At 32.9% G+C, this 18,471-nt stretch overlaps 3 protein-coding genes across 5 annotated transcripts; 1 reads left to right on the forward strand and 2 right to left on the reverse strand.

Annotated features, from left to right (window-relative positions):
* The first annotated feature begins 3,010 nt into the window (after window positions 1-3,010).
* On the forward strand, window positions 3,011-6,482 carry FER (Malectin/receptor-like protein kinase family protein). The gene has a single exon (XM_089718408.1). The coding sequence runs from the start codon at window positions 3,510-3,512 to the stop codon at window positions 6,183-6,185; it is 2,676 nt and encodes an 891-aa protein (XP_089574534.1). The 5' UTR covers window positions 3,011-3,509; the 3' UTR covers window positions 6,186-6,482.
* Window positions 6,483-8,723: 2,241 nt separating this feature from the next.
* TH9 (thioredoxin H-type 9) lies at window positions 8,724-12,767 on the reverse strand. 2 transcript variants are annotated; one of them, XM_012235639.4, is made up of 5 exons: window positions 12,434-12,767; window positions 11,234-11,296; window positions 9,943-10,062; window positions 9,485-9,607; window positions 8,724-9,102 (listed from the first exon to the last, which is right to left on the reverse strand). In XM_012235639.4, the coding sequence occupies exons 2-5, from the start codon at window positions 11,258-11,260 to the stop codon at window positions 8,962-8,964; spliced, it is 411 nt and encodes a 136-aa protein (XP_012091029.1). In that variant the 5' UTR covers window positions 11,261-11,296; window positions 12,434-12,767; the 3' UTR covers window positions 8,724-8,961. The 2 variants fall into 2 exon arrangements, with proteins under 2 accessions (XP_012091029.1, XP_012091028.1); XM_012235638.4 differs by having other exon boundaries at window positions 11,234-11,299; window positions 12,434-12,766.
* Window positions 12,768-14,481: 1,714 nt separating this feature from the next.
* Window positions 14,482-17,395, reverse strand: LOC105649085 (ubiquitin-conjugating enzyme E2-17 kDa). 2 transcript variants are annotated; one of them, XM_012235637.4, is made up of 5 exons: window positions 17,224-17,395; window positions 16,979-17,072; window positions 15,629-15,756; window positions 15,407-15,511; window positions 14,482-14,908 (listed from the first exon to the last, which is right to left on the reverse strand). In XM_012235637.4, the coding sequence occupies exons 2-5, from the start codon at window positions 17,046-17,048 to the stop codon at window positions 14,765-14,767; spliced, it is 447 nt and encodes a 148-aa protein (XP_012091027.1). In that variant the 5' UTR covers window positions 17,049-17,072; window positions 17,224-17,395; the 3' UTR covers window positions 14,482-14,764. The 2 variants fall into 2 exon arrangements, with proteins under 2 accessions (XP_012091027.1, XP_012091025.1); XM_012235635.4 differs by having other exon boundaries at window positions 15,407-15,756; window positions 17,224-17,367.
* Between the last annotated feature and the right edge of the window lie 1,076 nt (window positions 17,396-18,471).

Consider the following 18,471-nt stretch of genomic DNA (forward strand, 5'->3'; position numbering starts at 1 on the left):
AGTTGGAGTTATAACTCCTAAGGAAAGTTAAAAGGGTCCTACACTCTTACGACAAGATTAAAATGAGACATTCAGTTAGGTGACAAAGGTCATATACATAGATTAAAATGAACCAAAGGAGAGAGAAAATGGATGGAAGCTTATTGTTTTTCTCTGCTAAAGCCATTTTTTTTTACCTTTGGGTGGTGACATTATTGAGGAAGAAGAAGAAGAAGAAGAAGAAGTGCAATGTAATGCATATCTGTTAAAGACTAAAGGGTTGGTCTGAATCAGATTAATACAAGATTGCAGGTAGGCCAAACTAACTAAAAAGGTCTCTTTTTGCATTAGCTGGTATTTACTTTATGTTGGCCTTTTCTCTCAATGTGTATATATATAGGGCTTTTTATTATATTGTTGATTTCTGAATTTTCTATTTTACCGTATTTTCTTTTTTTTAAATTAAGTATATCTTAATGAATTCATTTTCCTGTATTTGGCTGAAATTTTTTTGTTGGAATTTTAAAATGGATTGCTTTACTCACCTTTCAACTCCATCTCTTTACTTTTTTTTTTTCAAGAAATATATTTCTCCTTATTTTTAAATTTTTCTAATGGTGAAAAAAAGAGAATATAATCAAGTCGAAAAAAATAGAGGTGAAAAAGATATAAACATAGTAACGATCTCAGCTCCCTTGATATGGAGCTAATCAACGATGCAACTTAAACAATATTTTGATTGTGTTCGGCACCAGCTTTTTAACTAACATTTAGCGTTTTGATTGGTCAAAATGCAAAATGTTTATTTTTACAGTATTCAATAACATAACATTTGAATTATGAATTAGTTTTTAGAGGTTAAGATAGCGTTTTATAAAACGTTTGAATTAGCTTTTAAAGGTTAAAATAACATTTTATAGAATGTTAATCCATGTAGCGTGTAGTTTTAAGATTTTATGAAACAGTACTCAACTAACTAAATGCTACTTAAATAAGCTATTAAAACACCTAATTTTTCTGAATGCAACCTTTAGATGGAGGCTTCCTTGGGGCCTATGGGCATGGCTTCTAATGTTTAAAATTTTTAAATTTTTTTGTTTAATTATTTAAATTCATTTTTATGACAAAAACATTTGAATGGACAATTTATTGCTTATATACTAGGAGAGAAAAAAAAAAAATCTCCAACTCTCAGTCCTGCTTACGAGAAGATTGGGCCATGAGAGTCTTTGGCAGCCCCTATTAACTAGTGAGTTTGGTTGGCAAACAGCGCAGCCGAGCCCAGCCCAAACTTCTATACCCTAATTCTTTTATCTATCTATCTTCTTCTTCTTTTTCTTTTCTTTTTTTTTTTTCGATTTTAAATTCATTAATAATTAAATATAATATAAATAAAAAAATTAAAATCTGAGTGAAACTGATCATTTTCTAAATACAACCATATGAGTTTCCATCAACAAAGTACATCAATAAAAGAAAATTACTCGAACTTAAAAGAAATTCTATAATCTCCCGATCATAAATAAAACACAATAAATCAAAAGCATACAGTCCCATTAAGAGTATAACCAAACTAAATCAATGATTTATAATAACGTATCTACAAATTTATTAAAAGAAAAAATAAATAAAAGAAAATGGGAGCAGAAAGAAAAAAGAATCAGATCGATCAAAAAAGATAATCAATGATGGCTTGAATAAAAAAAAATCTAAAATAACATAAAAGAAGAATGAGAACGAAATATAAATCTTTAGTTTTTTAATATAAATTACCTTACCATATTTTAAGAAAAAAATTTCTTCTCTTCTTCCATGATTTAATTTACACTCAAATTAAAAATATAATAAATATGTTTATATCATTGTATTAAATATTAATTATTCATATTTAAAATGATAAAATTGGTTAGTATAGGTGGCAATAATAATTATTTTACTTACTTCAACATTTAATTAATAAAATTAGTAGTATATCTCTTGAAATAGAGATGCACATCAGATAGAGTTAAAATAAGAAACTATAGATTTTTTTTTTTTTTTTAAAAAAAGAAAAATAGAATTGTAATTTGAGAGAAATAAAAAGAAAAATGAATCTAATTGCCATTATTAAAAGATTGTGAAAGAATGATTATTAATAAAGTTATAGTCTCACTAGTAATAGTCATCCACCTATGCTTGGAAGTGCATGTGTGATGATTAGTAACAAACATACCATTTTTTTTTTTTTTTTTACTTTTAAAAATGTCAGCTTTATCCAATTGCCAAATTTAACAATTTGCTTAATTTAAATTTTCTTTTAAGGAAGTTTTGAAATTTTTTTTTTATCTAATGATAATGATTTACGATATTGTTGTATCCTAATAAACAAGAAAGTCTTAGTTTTAAACTATTTGAGTTTCATTTTAATATTTTTTATAATTTTAATATAAATTCTAAAAAGGAAAAAAAACTTCCAAATCATAGTTTGGAAATTATATAATTAAACAATATTTATTATGTATAAACTAATTATTTAAAAGTATTGGACCGATTATAAAATTATATTCAATAAGTGAGACATATATTTTCAAAGGATATGACTTAAAATCAAGTTGATCAAATGTTTACAAATAAATTTGGAAATAATAAAATAAAATTTTTTTAATTAAAATTTTTTAAATGAATTTATAATAAAATATAAGATACCAAAAATATGAATAAACTCAATTTCTTTTTTTTTTAAATAAAAAACTATACACTAATAATTTTTTTGATATTATTATTTTTTCAGATAGAAATTGAAAATGGCCAACAACAGCAAAGCCAATAAGGGACAAACGCGTCGCACCGCTCCTTTAACGCGTTTGGTTGTCTCTATTCACTTCTTTAGTCATTGACCTGTCTGTCTTCCACACAAAAACACTGATACAAGTACAGTTAGGGGCTCCAGAGGGTATTTGCGTAATTTAATACTAAACTAATAATAATAATAAAATGTAAGATGTTGCGCGATGATTAAGTGTCTCAGTCTGTAACTCATAAATCAAAATAATTCTTGCATTTTGACAACTAACTACGACTTCAAAAGAAACTCTTTTTCTTGTTGTTTTCTAGCTTCTTCCTCCTCGAGATCCCCAGATGGTCTAAACTTCTAAACCCAAATCGTTTGAGTCTGCAATCCTCCCGAGTTGATTGGCTGAGTTAAGATTTCTAGTCTGCCTCTTGTTAAAATGGCTTGATATGGCCTTGTTTCTCTGGTAATACTTCTTTTCCTCACCTTCTCTGCAATCTGATTAATTCTTGAACTCCTTTAGCTATTTATTTTGTGGATCTGAATGGTTTCTTTTATGGGTTGTCATTACTCTATTCTATCTTATCTCAAAAGCTGAGTTTCAGTTTCGTTCAGCCTTCAGATCTTGTATTTTCGACTTTGTTTTTTCTAAAGCTTTGATTTTTGGACTCTGATTTGTATCTGGCTTAAGGCTTTCATTTTCTGCTTATCCTATATCTTGTTAATCCTGCTTTATTTCAAGTCAGAGTCCGTAAAGAGTATGGAGAAGTGTTTTCTTGTTTCTTTTCTCTTTTTACTTTACTCAGCCTCTGAAATTCTTGTTGTCTTTGGCCAAACTAAGTACGTGCCCACGGATAGAATCCTTTTAGATTGTGGGGCAACATCAGATAGTTCCGACTCCGATGGTCAGAAATGGACTGCTGATAAAAATTCTAAGTTCTTGTTGTCCAGTAATTCTTCTATATCGCCTGCTGCAACTCAGAACTCTGCAGTTTCCCAAGTTCCTTATATGACTGCACGAATTTTTCGCTCTAATTTCACCTATAGTTTCCCTGTAGGCTCAGGGCGAAAATTCGTGCGTCTGTATTTCTATCCTGCTTCCTATAGTGGGCTTAATGCATCTGATGCTCTCTTTTCAGTCACGGCAGGGTCTTATACCCTTCTTAAGAACTTTAGTGTTGCTCAAACAACAGAAGCTTTAAATTATGCTTTTATTGTGAAGGAGTATTCGATTAATGTGGATGGTGGAACTTTGAATATTACTTTTAGTCCAGCTTCGAACCCCTCGAAAGCTTATGCATTTGTGAATGGGATTGAGATTGTGTCAATGCCTGATATTTACAGTAGTACTGATGGAACTTTAATGATGGTCGGTGATGTTTCCTCTCCATTTTATATAGATAATTCTACTGCTCTTGAGAATGTTTATCGGATAAATGTGGGTGGGAATGATATCTCACCTTCTGGAGACACAGGTATGCTTAGATCTTGGTATGATGACCAGCCATATATTTATGGGGCAGGGCTTGGTGTTCCAGAGTCGGCTGATCCAAACATGACAATCAAAGACCCTACACCTCCTTATCTTGCGCCACATGACGTCTATTCTACTGCTAGATCAATGGGGCCAACTCCTAAGGTCAATTTGAATTACAATTTGACTTGGATTTTTAGCGTCGACTCTGGTTTCAGTTATTTGGTTAGGCTTCATTTCTGTGAAGTTTCTCAAAATATAACCAACATTAATCAAAGAGTGTTTAGCATCTTCCTCAACAATCAAACTGCAGAGGAGCAGGCTGATGTGGTTGCCTGGGCTAATGGACATAATGGAACTCCAGTACATAAAGATTATGTGGTGCTCATTCCTGGCGGGAGCCCCCAGAGTGATATGTGGCTTGCACTTCATCCAAATCCGGAGTTGAAGTCCCAGTATTATGATGCACTCTTGAATGGAGTGGAGATATTTAAGATTGCCAGTGCTGATGGTAATCTTGCTGGGCCTAATCCAACACCTGCTCCTAAACAGGAAGTAATTGATCCTTCATTGGTCAGACCATCATCAGGCTCTGGTCATTCAAAGAGCCAGAAAGCAATTATAGCTGGTGGTGTAAGTGGTGGAGCAGTTATAGCTCTTGTTGTAGGTTTCTGTGTTGTTGCTGCATCTCGTCGTCGTAGACATGGGAAGGAAGCAAGTTCAAGTGATGGTCCATCTGGATGGCTCCCACTTTCCCTATATGGAAATTCTCACTCTGCTGGCTCGGCCAAGACAAACACAACAGGGAGTTATACTTCTTCTCTACCTTCTAACCTTTGCCGCCACTTCTCATTTGCTGAGATCAAGAGCGCTACCAACAATTTTGATGAGGCTCTGCTCCTTGGAGTTGGAGGTTTTGGCAAAGTCTACAAGGGAGAAATTGATGGCGGAACAACTAAAGTTGCAATCAAGCGTGGTAATCCACTTTCTGAGCAGGGTGTGCATGAGTTCCAGACTGAGATTGAAATGCTTTCAAAACTCCGACACCGTCACCTTGTGTCCTTAATTGGTTATTGCGAAGAGAACTGTGAGATGATCCTTGTTTATGATTACATGGCTCATGGAACACTACGTGAGCATCTATACAAAACCCAAAAGCCCCCTCTGCCATGGAAGCAAAGGCTTGAAATATGTATTGGCGCTGCACGTGGTTTACACTATCTCCATACCGGTGCCAAACACACTATCATCCACCGAGATGTAAAGACAACTAACATTCTTTTGGATGAGAAATGGGTTGCGAAGGTTTCTGATTTTGGCTTGTCTAAGACAGGCCCTACATTGGATCACACCCATGTTAGCACTGTAGTAAAGGGTAGTTTTGGTTATTTGGATCCAGAGTACTTCAGGCGGCAGCAACTAACTGAAAAATCTGATGTTTACTCATTTGGTGTTGTGCTGTTTGAGATTCTATGTGCACGACCGGCATTGAATCCAACACTGGCAAAGGAGCAAGTAAGCTTGGCGGAATGGGCTGCCCATTGTCACAAGAAAGGCATCCTTGATCAGATTCTTGACCCTTATCTAAAGGGGAAGATTGCACCCGAATGTTTCAAAAAGTTTGCTGAGACAGCAATGAAGTGTGTGTCTGATCAGGGAATTGAGAGGCCATCAATGGGTGATGTGCTTTGGAACCTAGAGTTTGCTTTGCAACTACAAGAGAGTGCAGAGGAGAGTGGCAAGGGTATTGGCGGAGCAGATGGAGAGGAGGTGGCATTCAATGCTGCCTCTAAAGGGAAGAAAGATCCTGATGCTTCCTCTGGATTTGATGGCAATATTACAGACTCAAGAAGCACCGGAATGAGCATGAGCATAGGCGGCCGGAGTCTTGCTAGTGAAGATTCTGATGGGCTTACACCAAGTGCAGTTTTTTCACAGATCATGAATCCCAAAGGTCGCTGAGAACAGAAGAAGAAATGCTGGTGCTTCTTTTACCATGATTAGCCAATTTTACATCCGCTGTTAAATCATCCAGGAAATTGATTTGGAAATTCATTTACTCACCTCTTTTATTATTATAACTATTATTTTTATTTTTATTTTTATTTTTTTTATTTTTTATTTTACTCCCTCTTAATGTTATGGTATGTTTTAATCAACTCAGTTATAATCTGTACCTACAATTACTTGAAGAGTGTAAAACATAAAGTGTTTGTTCTTCCATTTACAATTGATGACAGAAGTGTCATTTGATTTAAATTTTCCTTCTTTTATCTCCTCAAGCAGATGGTGCGAATGGATTTCGAAGCTTTGATGGTTGAAACTAATAATGGGAAATAGAAGAAAACTGAGGATGGCCTAACTACCATAAAAAGTGGTATAGTGCATGTGGGTGGGGTCGTGTTTGATTGTAGTAATGTGTAACAGATGATAAAGGAGGATGTTGACCTGCCAACCTTTTCTGCCTTAAAAATTATAAAATAAAACTGACGGGGAAGAATATTTCCGTCAGCTGGCAAGACGTGGGGAAGTGCTAGTGGGATAGCTGTATCTGACTTTTGTCTAATCCAGCCAGCCTCATCGTTCCCTGGCTGATAGGAAAGATAGAGCAATTGGAATTTGATGGTTACCTCTCTCTCTCTCTCTCTCTCTCTATATATATATATGTATATGATTCCTTCAAATTAAAGATATGTAGCTATCATTAGTATATGAAGTCTAGTTAACATGACTCGATCAAAATTGCGTTTGAAATTTTTTTTATTTGTTTTAGAAATTTGCAAATATTATAAAAATAAGTTGTCTGCAACACAGTTGAATTGCAATGCCAACAAATACTTAATTGCTGGATCAAACTTACATCATGGCACTGATTGCACTTGTTCCTATTATAAGCTAAACAAGAACAAGTACTTTTTTTATATGTAGACCTATAAAATCTTACTGATAGAAAATTCTTTTTTTTTTTTAGTGTTATTGGACCTTTCTTTTTTTTTTTTTTTTTTTTCTTTTTCTTTCTGAGGAAAGTTATTGGAATTTAATAGTTGATGTTACCTCCTCCAACTTAATAAAGTGGTAATCCAATACATTTGTGTGTACGTATGTATCTATCTACGCATATATACATACCAAAAGAAAGCACTTTCCACGTCCAAGTGGTGGGCGGTCCAAACGCAATCCAAAACTTTTACATATTAGAAAATTGAAGTTAGGGAAATAGCAAAAGGATTAACAGAAAGAAAATAGCCTCCACCTAATATGGTTTCTTCTTGTTCACACGCATAAATCATCGCAGTGCAGTACACCTAGTTCAACAGAGCAGATGCACCACTCCTCAAATAAATTTCCTTTAAAAAAGGGATTTCAGCTTAGTTTAAATTCATCTACAATTTAATTAATTACGCATCTAAATATAAACTCATGTTAGTAATTAATGATTTTTCACTAATTAAAATAAGTATAAAATTTAATTAATACATACATCTATCCGAAGTCTATTAAAGTTCTGCAATTAAAATCAAATCAAATACTCTCTGTCAAAAAATATAAGTCGTTTAAAATTTTTACATAAGGATTAAGCAAGTAATTAATTCTCCTTAAATTATAACAAACTTAAGGGTAATTTAATCAAATTATTTTTTACCTTGAAACCAATAATTACTTACGAAGTATTTATCGTATTAAGTATAAATAAGAGCGCTATTAGAAAAATAACATTTATCACTTTTTGAAATACGTAAAACGGGATAAAATAATAAACCAAAAACTACTTGAGTTTTGAGACAGAGAGAGAAGCATACAACTTCATTCCTCGATCCATTAAGGCCAGTCCCTCATAACGGTAGAATACAAAGTTTTTTGTAGGAGAGATGTCAAACCTGGACATTTGATCGTAGGGCATCCACCCTCATTGGCAATATTGATAGTGATTGCTACAATAATGGAGGTAGGTGGAAATGAAATTATACCGATAGTATTGATAAACTAAAATTCTGTATCTTCTGTTGGGTGGGAATTACTATTTTATCATTCATACTAAAAATTTCTGGACACCTCCACTTCCCCTTTTCTTTTCACCCAATTGGGTCATGTCCATTATAAACCTCCATATGCTATGCTTCATAAATAAAGCTTTGACAGAACTAAAATCACAAAGAAGAAATCATATAAAAAAACCTACTACTTCTCTGCATTATTGCAAACTTAACTATGAATTGAGCCAAATGAAAGCAAAGATTCATATCGCAGACCTCGAAGAATTTGAAATAAAGGATTAGTTGTTATAAAAATATTATATATCAATCTACTATTGAAATTAATGGATATTTTCGGCATCTTATGCGTACTGTACCTTCAATTTCTCTGTTTTCAAACTCACCTTAAAAACAAATATTTAATACTCATCTACATATTTCACATAGAATGTTTTTAACGTGTTTGAAATGAAAATGTGGGTTCCTGATTTGGAAAAGAAAAACAGACAATAGTGATCAAATATAGTAGACAGCAAAATGAAAAGAAATTTCACATTTCCAAGGCAAAATTACAAGAAGAATACAATAATATTGCTGATCTCCAGGTTTCCTGATTCCAAAATTTTAATGCAGTTGTATATTTACAGGGCAAAATCTACAGATATGGCTTACAATTACAACCAAAATACAGAACACACAAGGGATAAAGATGCTACTTACTGCCCTTTCACATACTGGAACCTCCCCGACAATCACGGCCCCCTTTAAGCTGTCGCATCTAAAACAGCAGCTATCTTCTTCTGTAGCTCCGGCTTGTTGGCCCCCACAAGCTTGTCAAGTTGCTGCCCATCTCTAAGAAAGAAAAAAGTAGGAGTTGCTTTGATATCCCACGAGGTGCTGAAGTCCTGTGTAATGCAGTGACAATTAACAGTTTTTACCATCACTAAACTCGAGCAGATTCTGCTATAATCTGAAAAAGTAATATACTGATTTATGATGTATGAGACACAGGAAAAGAAACATATTAATATAGTGCCATTATTGAGTACAGCATAATCTGCTCAATGAATAGGTTGCAAAAGCAGGTTGTATATATATATAAATATATATCTTGCGAAAATGCAGTTGTAGTTCAAAGGGTTCTACTAGTTCAAACTTTAGATGGATGATGAGAGACAATGACATATCAGACCACAAAATTTAAAAGGCAAAAGTAAGGTTTGAAGTATCAAAAAATGAAACTCAAGTTTTCTTTCTCGAGTACATGAAAATTTTTTTATAACTTACAGGTAATTCATCAACATCAACCAACAGGAACATTAGAGACGGGTATTTCTCAGATAGCTCACGGTAGAAGGGCGCAATCATTCTACAAGGGCCACACCATGTTGCACTGAAATTTGCCAAAACCTGTTAAACATTTAACTTCAGTCAAAGATTGAACATAAATTTTAGAACAACATTTATCAGACAGATGAAATAAATTTTTTATGCAGCAGCACTTTAAGAAACTAACCACTGCTAGCAAGAATGGTGTATCTTCACAAGGAAGATCACTAAGGAAATTGTGAACGAGCATATGATATGTCTTATTTTATACTTATACTTGACCTCCTAAAAGGGTTACCAATTAAAAGCAAGACCTTCACGAACGATTTCAGTAAAAATACAAGTGCAATGGACTCCGAAAAACATTCTGATAATGCATATTCTTTGAACAAGATACAAGTCAACAAGGAACTTACAGTTTTGCCATCTCTACTTGCTTCTGACAGCTTCTGTTCCCAGGTCTCATTGGTAGTAACGAGGTGCACATTACTACCAACAAATTCAACATGCTCATCAGCATCATCTGCCCCTTGACTCTGCGAATATCACAAACATCAGATCTTTGCCACTGCCCTTATGAAGTAAGAATGAAACATTGCACAGTAGTATGTAGACGAAGTCTCCTTTGATGCTAGGATGCAGGAAGGCAGTGTTACAAAATGAAGCCATGGTACAAAATGGAAGTGCAAAAACCATATATGAGGATTTAGGGTAAAAATCATAGAGGGTTCAACCTTGGAATCAAAGGTACTATGTTCAGGATGAGTTAATTTAAGATAACAACAACAAAAACATCAATAACTCAATAAGGAAAACTCAATTTGTCTATTAAGCCCTAAACTTTTATTTCTCCACATTGAGCCATCAAAATTTACTTCTTTGACATTGAGGACCTTTTTTATGACAAAAGTAACATCAATAAGAAAGTTGTTTATGATACTTTACAAATTACTAAAACTTGCTCTGCTTATCAAGAAATTTCACTGCTTAATTGATAAAACATGAAAAGTTATAAGTGCACAAAAAATGAGTTTTTCCTTCTCTGTAGCTTCAGTAATTTCCCTGGTGAAAAAAAAAGCAAGAACAGTTTTTGTAATTTGTCAACAACGAATTTCTCATCATGTTTTTTTTTCCACAAAAGAAAGTCCTTACTGTGAGTAAATAAATAAGAGTTCAGGGGCTCAATGTGGATAAATAAAATTTCAAGAACTTAATAATCAAAACACATTAAGTTGAGGGGCCCCTATGGTTCTTTCCTGATAAAAATAATAAAGCAAAATCTTCTTCTTTCTTTCTAAGCACAGACTTATTCGTCTGATTAAATACATAAAACATAATAGAATAATTTAGTTTTTTTAACAAACAACAAGAGTTGAAGTTCTCCTCTGGCTCAAACAAGTTATATATTAAAAGTTGAAAAAGCTTCCTGGAAATTTCATACACAATGCAATTTTCATCAGCAACAGCTCTTTTGACATTGTTTTAAAGAATCTAAATGGTTAAAAAGAATTAACAATACACATACATACAAAAACAACAATGCAAGGACTAATAAGCCATGATGCTAAACAAGGGCAGGCATAGGCAAAAGGAGCTGCAGAGAGCAATGACCAGCACTCTAATTGTAATTACCCAAAAAAAAAAAAAAAAGGTAAGACACTGTTCACTCTTAGTGAATGTATAACAAGTATCAGTTCAAACAATTACCTTATCCAAGCATAAGCACTGTCCCATATCTGATATAGATAGTCAAATAGTAGAATCCCCAATCTGCTGCAGTAGAAAGGTATCCCGAAAATCAAAATTTTACAACTGAATCCATCAGAAATTTATAACAGAAAGAAAAGATACTAAAGGGAAAAAGGGGCTAAAACCCTCTTTTTTCCCCCCAAATAGCATACTTGATTTTATAACATAAGCTTTTGAGTTACCTAAAAGCCAGGTGAACGAACATGGACTCAGAGAAAATTTAAAAAAAAAAAAGAAAAGAGATAAAATCAAATCTGATATCCTTTAACAAGAAGATTCGAAATGCTGAGCATGATAAAATCAAAAAATCAATCTTTTTCCAATCTCACAAGTTTGGACGTAGTGTCTGTACTTATACTTGATTAGATAATTTGCTTTCCATGCGTCATTATGGTTGAAGCCATATGGTTTATGAGATAGCAATTCCTATACAATCTAAAGTGGTAGCCCTTATCTCTGGGTACAATTGGTGCCCGGATGTTACCAGGTATGACAGATTTAGACCATATTCAAGGCACAATTCGTGGATTTACTATCCTAATCATCAAAAACAAGACATTGTGAAAGATGGTTCACTTAGAAGAAGTAGAACTCCAGAGTTTACTTGGGACATAGAAGTAGAAGTCCAAAGGTCACTTGAGTTAGTTTGGATCTGGTTAGTTATTCCTGACAAAAGTTTCCTCCAAGAAAGTATAATAGCATGCTTCTTCTCTGGTGGAAATGTAACTAACCATTTCACTCAGCTAATACAGAGAAAATATTTAGCAACCAAATAATTTTAGATAGGAATGGAAAGTGTGCATGGGTTGTAAAAAGCTTTGATACACAAAGCATCTAAGGGAAGCAAAAATCAGCATAAATTCTGGCGGAACATATTTGATTGTCGGTGATGTTGGATATATAATTATGAGTTTTCCTTGTATGAAATATCTGGTCTTGTAAATTCCGTAAGCTGCTTTCATTTCTTCTTGAAATAGCAACAAAAATGAATAGGGAACAATCTAACTACCAAGTCTCTACACTTGAAACAACTGAAGATGCAAGTAAATCTACATTCCTAATCAATTGAAAATGCGAGAAAAAATTCTAAAATTCAAAGAAATACCTAATTTCATTAGAAAGAAAATGAACGAAAAAGACAAAGATGATAATGTTTACCTTCTTTAGATCACAATCAAAAGCGCGTCGTAGCAAAGGTTGTAACAGAGGTATTATTATAGATGACAAGGAAAGGAAGAAGAAGAGAACTGGTATTGAAATTGGAATTGGAATCAAAAACCCTAGAATTGTTTTCTTTTTTGCTTTTCAATATTATATAAAGCGACTTGGACCAGACAAAGAAACCCAAGGAAAGAGAAGAGATAGAACTCTTTCCTGTGTATTCAGTCCTTTATTATCCGATCCAATTGCTGTAATTCTGTAAAACCAGAATGAACGTTAACGAACACCTGAAATTTTAACTATTAACCTACGAATTATCATTTTTTTATTCTTTTTTTTATTATATACATTGCTAGCTTACAGTTGGAATTGCCTCGTTTATTTGGCTTGTCGCATGCATTCTTCTTCTGTATATGTTCAATTACTTGAATACCCCCAACTATTGTCTCAATTTATGCCAACTTCACATGGGGAGTATGTTGTTATATATATAAAAAATTAGATGTTAGCTGTATAAGACTCTAAAATGTTTAGTTGGTCTTTTTATTTAAACGGAGAGTAAATGATCTTTTGTTGGATATCTCACGTGAGCTCTCGCTAATTTCCTGAGTAATGGAGAGGACTACAGTACAGCCCAATCTAAAATATTACGTTGCACCTTTAGGTTTCCAATTTAATATTCCTTCAATCAAACTAAACATATTTATGGTTGCAAAACAATAAAACTTTTAATTATAATAATTATTTCTCATAGTGATAATAATTAATAATTATTAAAATAATTATTATAATTATCAGTCGTCTTTACATCTCGGAAAATTTTAGTTATAAATAACAATGACTCTGATAAATTTTTCACTTATTGAAATTTTTGCTTTTAAAATGATGGAATTTAGCTCATCAAATCTGATCAATCTAAACCATATCTTTATTAACTTTGCAATTAATTATTTGAATAAATAATTATTTAGATGAGTGAATGTGCATTATGAAAATTAGGTATTGAAACATAAAAAAAAAAATAATTATTTTATATAATTATTTGAAGATATTCTTCATCCACAATGACTCTTTATTTAAAGGGTCAGAATATTTTTCACATAGCAGGCTATTGGTAAGATCTATTATGAATCTTTTACTTATTACTAGAAGTGATTTTTATAACAAAATTCTAAGAGTAAGAGTGCAAGAAATAAACAACTAGATGGCCATCAATTGTGCAATTGACCGTGCCTAGCCTTTTGAACTGGTCGATAGCTTGCCTGGTTTATTTTGTACTTATTTATTTTTCACCAAACAAGATTTGAATGCTACGAGTGGTATGAGTACGAATGTTGACATTGGTCACGGGAAACTGCCGACCTTCCTCATTAGTCATTCTTTTAATCATTCTATGCTCTCGTTTAATTTATTGTGGTGTCAAATCGTGACAATGAGTTACATAAATAACAAATTAGATGAGTTATAAAATAAAATTTTTAAATTAGTTGATTTAAGTTAACTTCAATAAGTTAGAAAATAGCGTATACTTTTTATAATATTTTGTGAAAAAATAATTGTAATTAAAACAACCAATTTCGCCTCTCCCTACAATTTCATATTTACCAATAATAATAATGTAAGAATGCTTATAAATAATAATAATGATGTAAAATGCTCATACGGTCCCTAATCATGTGTAAAGTTGTGAACATGCTCCAAACATCAGAGACGTGAAAAAGAATGAATCTTTTCAAATTGGATCACTGAACCATCGGTCAGTTGGATCAAGACTACTTTCAAACTGATGAACAGTCACCCAATGACATACTGTGACCCTTTAACTGACCTAATCTAAAATGCAAGAGCCGAATGTACCCTCCAAATATCTCAGCATCCTTGGCCAGTATCTGCACTATCGGGGCTGGAATTGACCTATATCACGGTGGCTGCTGCCATCAGCCATGTTAAAAGGCTGGCATGTATGACATAATAAATCATTCAATGACCTAGTTGTTTCAGACAAAAAAATAAAAAGAAAAAAAAAATACAAACATATAGGGATATGATACAAGTACTTCAGTTTGGATCGAAATATCAAAGTAAAGACAAGATTTTAAAGACAAGATTTTAAACATCGGTAAGAGTAAGAGCTCCAAACAACAGACATTGTCTACATCAAAGCATCTTGATCATACAGTTATTTCATGCCAAACCCAAGATATAGATTCCACTGAAGAACTCAAGTCCATCCCTAGCCTCTATCGAACCAAACCAAGTAAATAAGTTAATAAAACAGTTTTCAACACATTCCACCATAAACATCACCCGATTAGTGAACAACCAGTATCAACCCATGGCATACTTCTGTGTCCAGCTGCGTGCAGTTGCTTCATACTTTGCTCGATCAGTCTTATACATATGGGCAATCTCTGGGACAAGTGGGTCATCGGGATTTGGATCAGTCAGCAATGAGCAAATAGATAGCAATACCTGATGGGACAAGTAAGGTTGTATTAGTAGTAGTAAATACTAAATACTAATTTCTCTTTGCTGCATTTCAGTTGATATAAATTAAAAAGATATCCTTTTTGTGAATCAGTAAAAAGCCTGTCGCTCTCTTCCTTTTTTGGGTAGGAGTTTCAGCAAGCACCTTCCATAACTCGGAACTAAAAGATTTTGGAAGGTAATAAATTCATAAGAGATGAGGAGGCTTATCACTCATGCAATCATTTTTCATATGCATAATTGCAGGGGATTGCTCAAGCAAAATAATCTGCCGAAAACTTGAAGAACTTCTCACTCAACTACAACCAAAATCAATTACACTGACTTTGGCAACAGAATTTAACTGCCTTCACATTCTTAAAGTGTTGCTTCAACATTAGAAATGATAACATGACCACCTGTATTCTCCTTTTTTATTGTTATATTGTAGCCAATTACCATGCAGTAAAACCATTAGCATGTAGTTATGAATCTAAGTCAGACCTTAGAAATGGTGAGAGCAGGGCTCCATTGTTCTTTGAGGATATCAAGACAAATGCTTCCATTACTGTTTATGTTTGGATGAAACACCTTGGTCCTAAATGCAACCTGAACACAAAATGACATCGCCCACTTAGAGAAGTGTAACACAGAACAAAAGCCTCTTATCCAGGCAATAGCAGAGGTGCACATGATTAGAAAAAATCTCTCATTCGCAGAAGTTACCTTCGGAGGCTTGAAAGGATAATCTGGAGGAAAATGGATAGTGACTAGAAATACACCTCCTGCATATGGACTATCAGTTGGTCCCATGATGGTTGCTTGCCAGTGGAACATGTCTTCAGCTACAGGACCTATTACAAATAAACCAAGAATCCAGAGCTTAGTGCACCCCTAACTTTGATGACATAAAGCTACATTTAACATGGCAATAATACAAAGGTATTGCAATTCATGGATACAGGGATGGATTCAACAGAGATGAATACTAGATATTGCATAGATTTTTCAACTCCCAAACCAAACATAATATAAGATAGGATGGAGCAGGATAAGGTAAAAACCATTCACAGGAAAAGCTTCTATATGGTCAGTGCAAACACAAACGCCATATGATGTTTTACCACCCATTTCGATAAAGCTGACAATGATACTTCACACTTGAAAGTACATTTTGAGATGTAAAACAGGTATCTTCTACATTTTATGACCATTAATCTAATAATACTTGCTACACTATTTGTAAAAGCACTCCTCAAGTAGATTTAAGAAAAGCATTCGAAAAGCAACATTCCAAACTTGAAAGTATGCTTTGAAATACAAGATTATAAAAATAAATAATTTGTTAAGGTCCAAAGAACTCATGGAAAAGCCTACAATCATTGCACCAGCCCTTCAGAAAATATTAATTGTAAAATTCAGTTTCAGAAATCAAAAACATAAGGCAAATGAATAAGTAAATAATAATTTTCAAACTCACAGCCTAGTTTGAAGAATATAAAGAATATAAAGAATAAATAAATAGATCCATCCCACAAATCTAACTAATACTCACGGCTTAAGAACAATAAGTTTGAATCTTTCTAATAGATAAATATTGCTACAATTCACACATATCTGAAATAATTATTAAACATCATAACAAACTATCACGCTTCTTAGTATTTCAGGGAAAATCAGATTCCGAGTTCAACATCCATCTTTCTGCCTGAAAAGACGTTTGTGATTTTACTACTCTAAATTAGGAAAGAAAAACCCTAGCCCCTTGTGGAAGATGACATTTGTGATTTTACTAATCATCATCGCATACTTGACCTTAGTAGATGAAAAAGAAAGCATTTAAAGGAACTGGGGAGCATCAACAGAAAGCAATTTAAGCTCCAGTTTGTTCTTTCTTTTATTTTTTTATTTTTTAAAAAGCACTTTATCACAGAGCTATAATCTTTATTCGAACCTCCAATCCCTATAAAACCCTGCCAGTGTCAGGCAGAGATGGTGGTGCAAGCACAGAAAAGAAATGATCATAATTGAAGTTCACTAACACAATCAGGATGTAAATACAAAACAATTATAAACCTGCACTGCAAGAAGTAGGTGGATCTTTCTGCAAATCCTTGAGTTCCTTCAAAATACGCTTGGAAGCCATGATACTTCAAACTGGGACCTGCAACTGCAAATATTACAGAGAAATCGGCGACTAAGTAAAAAAAGAAAGCAGCCACCTTAATATATGGCAAAATATATGGCAAAACTACCCTAGAAAATGGAAGAGATTGTGACAGAGAGAGTAAATAATGAAGAGAACAGAGAAGAAGAAAGACCTGAAGTTGAAGACTAGGGTTTGAAAGGGAAAATCACGATCGGACGTAAATAGCGGTCAAAAAGGGGAAACGGCTTTCAAGCAGATCCACAGCAACAGCCTCTCTTGTCTTGCAGAACCGCTGATTCCCCGCTCCTGATTTCAACCTTTCTTTTGCTTTCACAAAATGAGTCGCGTAGGCCAGAGGATCTGCCTTCTTCCGTTGGAATTACTTATATAATAGTTCGCTTTTTCTTTTTCTTTTTTTTTTCTTTTCTTATTAGTAATTTCATTTCATTTTATCCGGCTTATCCGTTTAACTGCTGTTTCCAACTAAGCCTTCGAATTCGTCGGTTGTGTCGAATGTAATTGTATTAAATTGTAATTGATCACACGCAATATGCAACCCTGTCCCTAATCAGTAATCACCGCGTGCCATTTCCCTATTACAAGCCATTGGTCCTTGCTAGGCATGGTTAGAAAAAATTTTAAAAGAAAATAATAATAAAAAAAATACTATATAAAACCACTATTGTTTCTGCAAATAAAATTATTGATATGATAATAGTAAAAGATATGAATAAGCATAGATGAATAGTCTTTTCGGAAAAAGAAAACCATAGATGAATAGTACAACACGTAACCATGATTCTTAAGGTGAAATTGAGAATCGAAATATACAGATTTTGAAGAAGTAAAGTGAGATATCACTAGTAAAAATTATTAATTTGATTTATTTTAAAATTAATATAAAAAATAATTCCTCATATTATTAATTGTAAATTTAAATAATTTATTTATATTATTAAAGCTATATAAATTATTACTTAATATATAACTAATTATATAATGTTATAATTTTAATTATATTGTTAATTATGTTATATATATTTAACGTTATAAATTATCTTATTAATAATTATATTTATATATAGTAATAAATTGAAATTAATTAAATATGTATTAACTAATTAAAATGACATTTTAGATATTGAAGCTCCACGTTCATTTGCCAACAACATCAATTTTTCATAATTTCACTCTCACTAATGGTTAGCCAATAACATCTATAAAAATTAAAAAAAAAATATTATTGACTAAATGAAATGAAAATTTTGAAAAAATAAAAATAAAAAATTTCAAAATTTTATGATCTAAGTTTTGCCTTTTCTGAGTATTGCAATTTAAATAATTAAATAGATCAAACATGTATTTGAGGATTCCATCATTTTCAATTTTCAATTTATAAGGTAGTTGTTGCATAAAATTG

Source organism: Jatropha curcas, chromosome 2, assembly GCF_041381405.1.
Source record: "Jatropha curcas cultivar XTBG-Jc1 chromosome 2, XTBG_Jcur_1.0, whole genome shotgun sequence".
In the NCBI taxonomy this organism is placed as follows: domain Eukaryota; kingdom Viridiplantae; phylum Streptophyta; class Magnoliopsida; order Malpighiales; family Euphorbiaceae; genus Jatropha; species Jatropha curcas.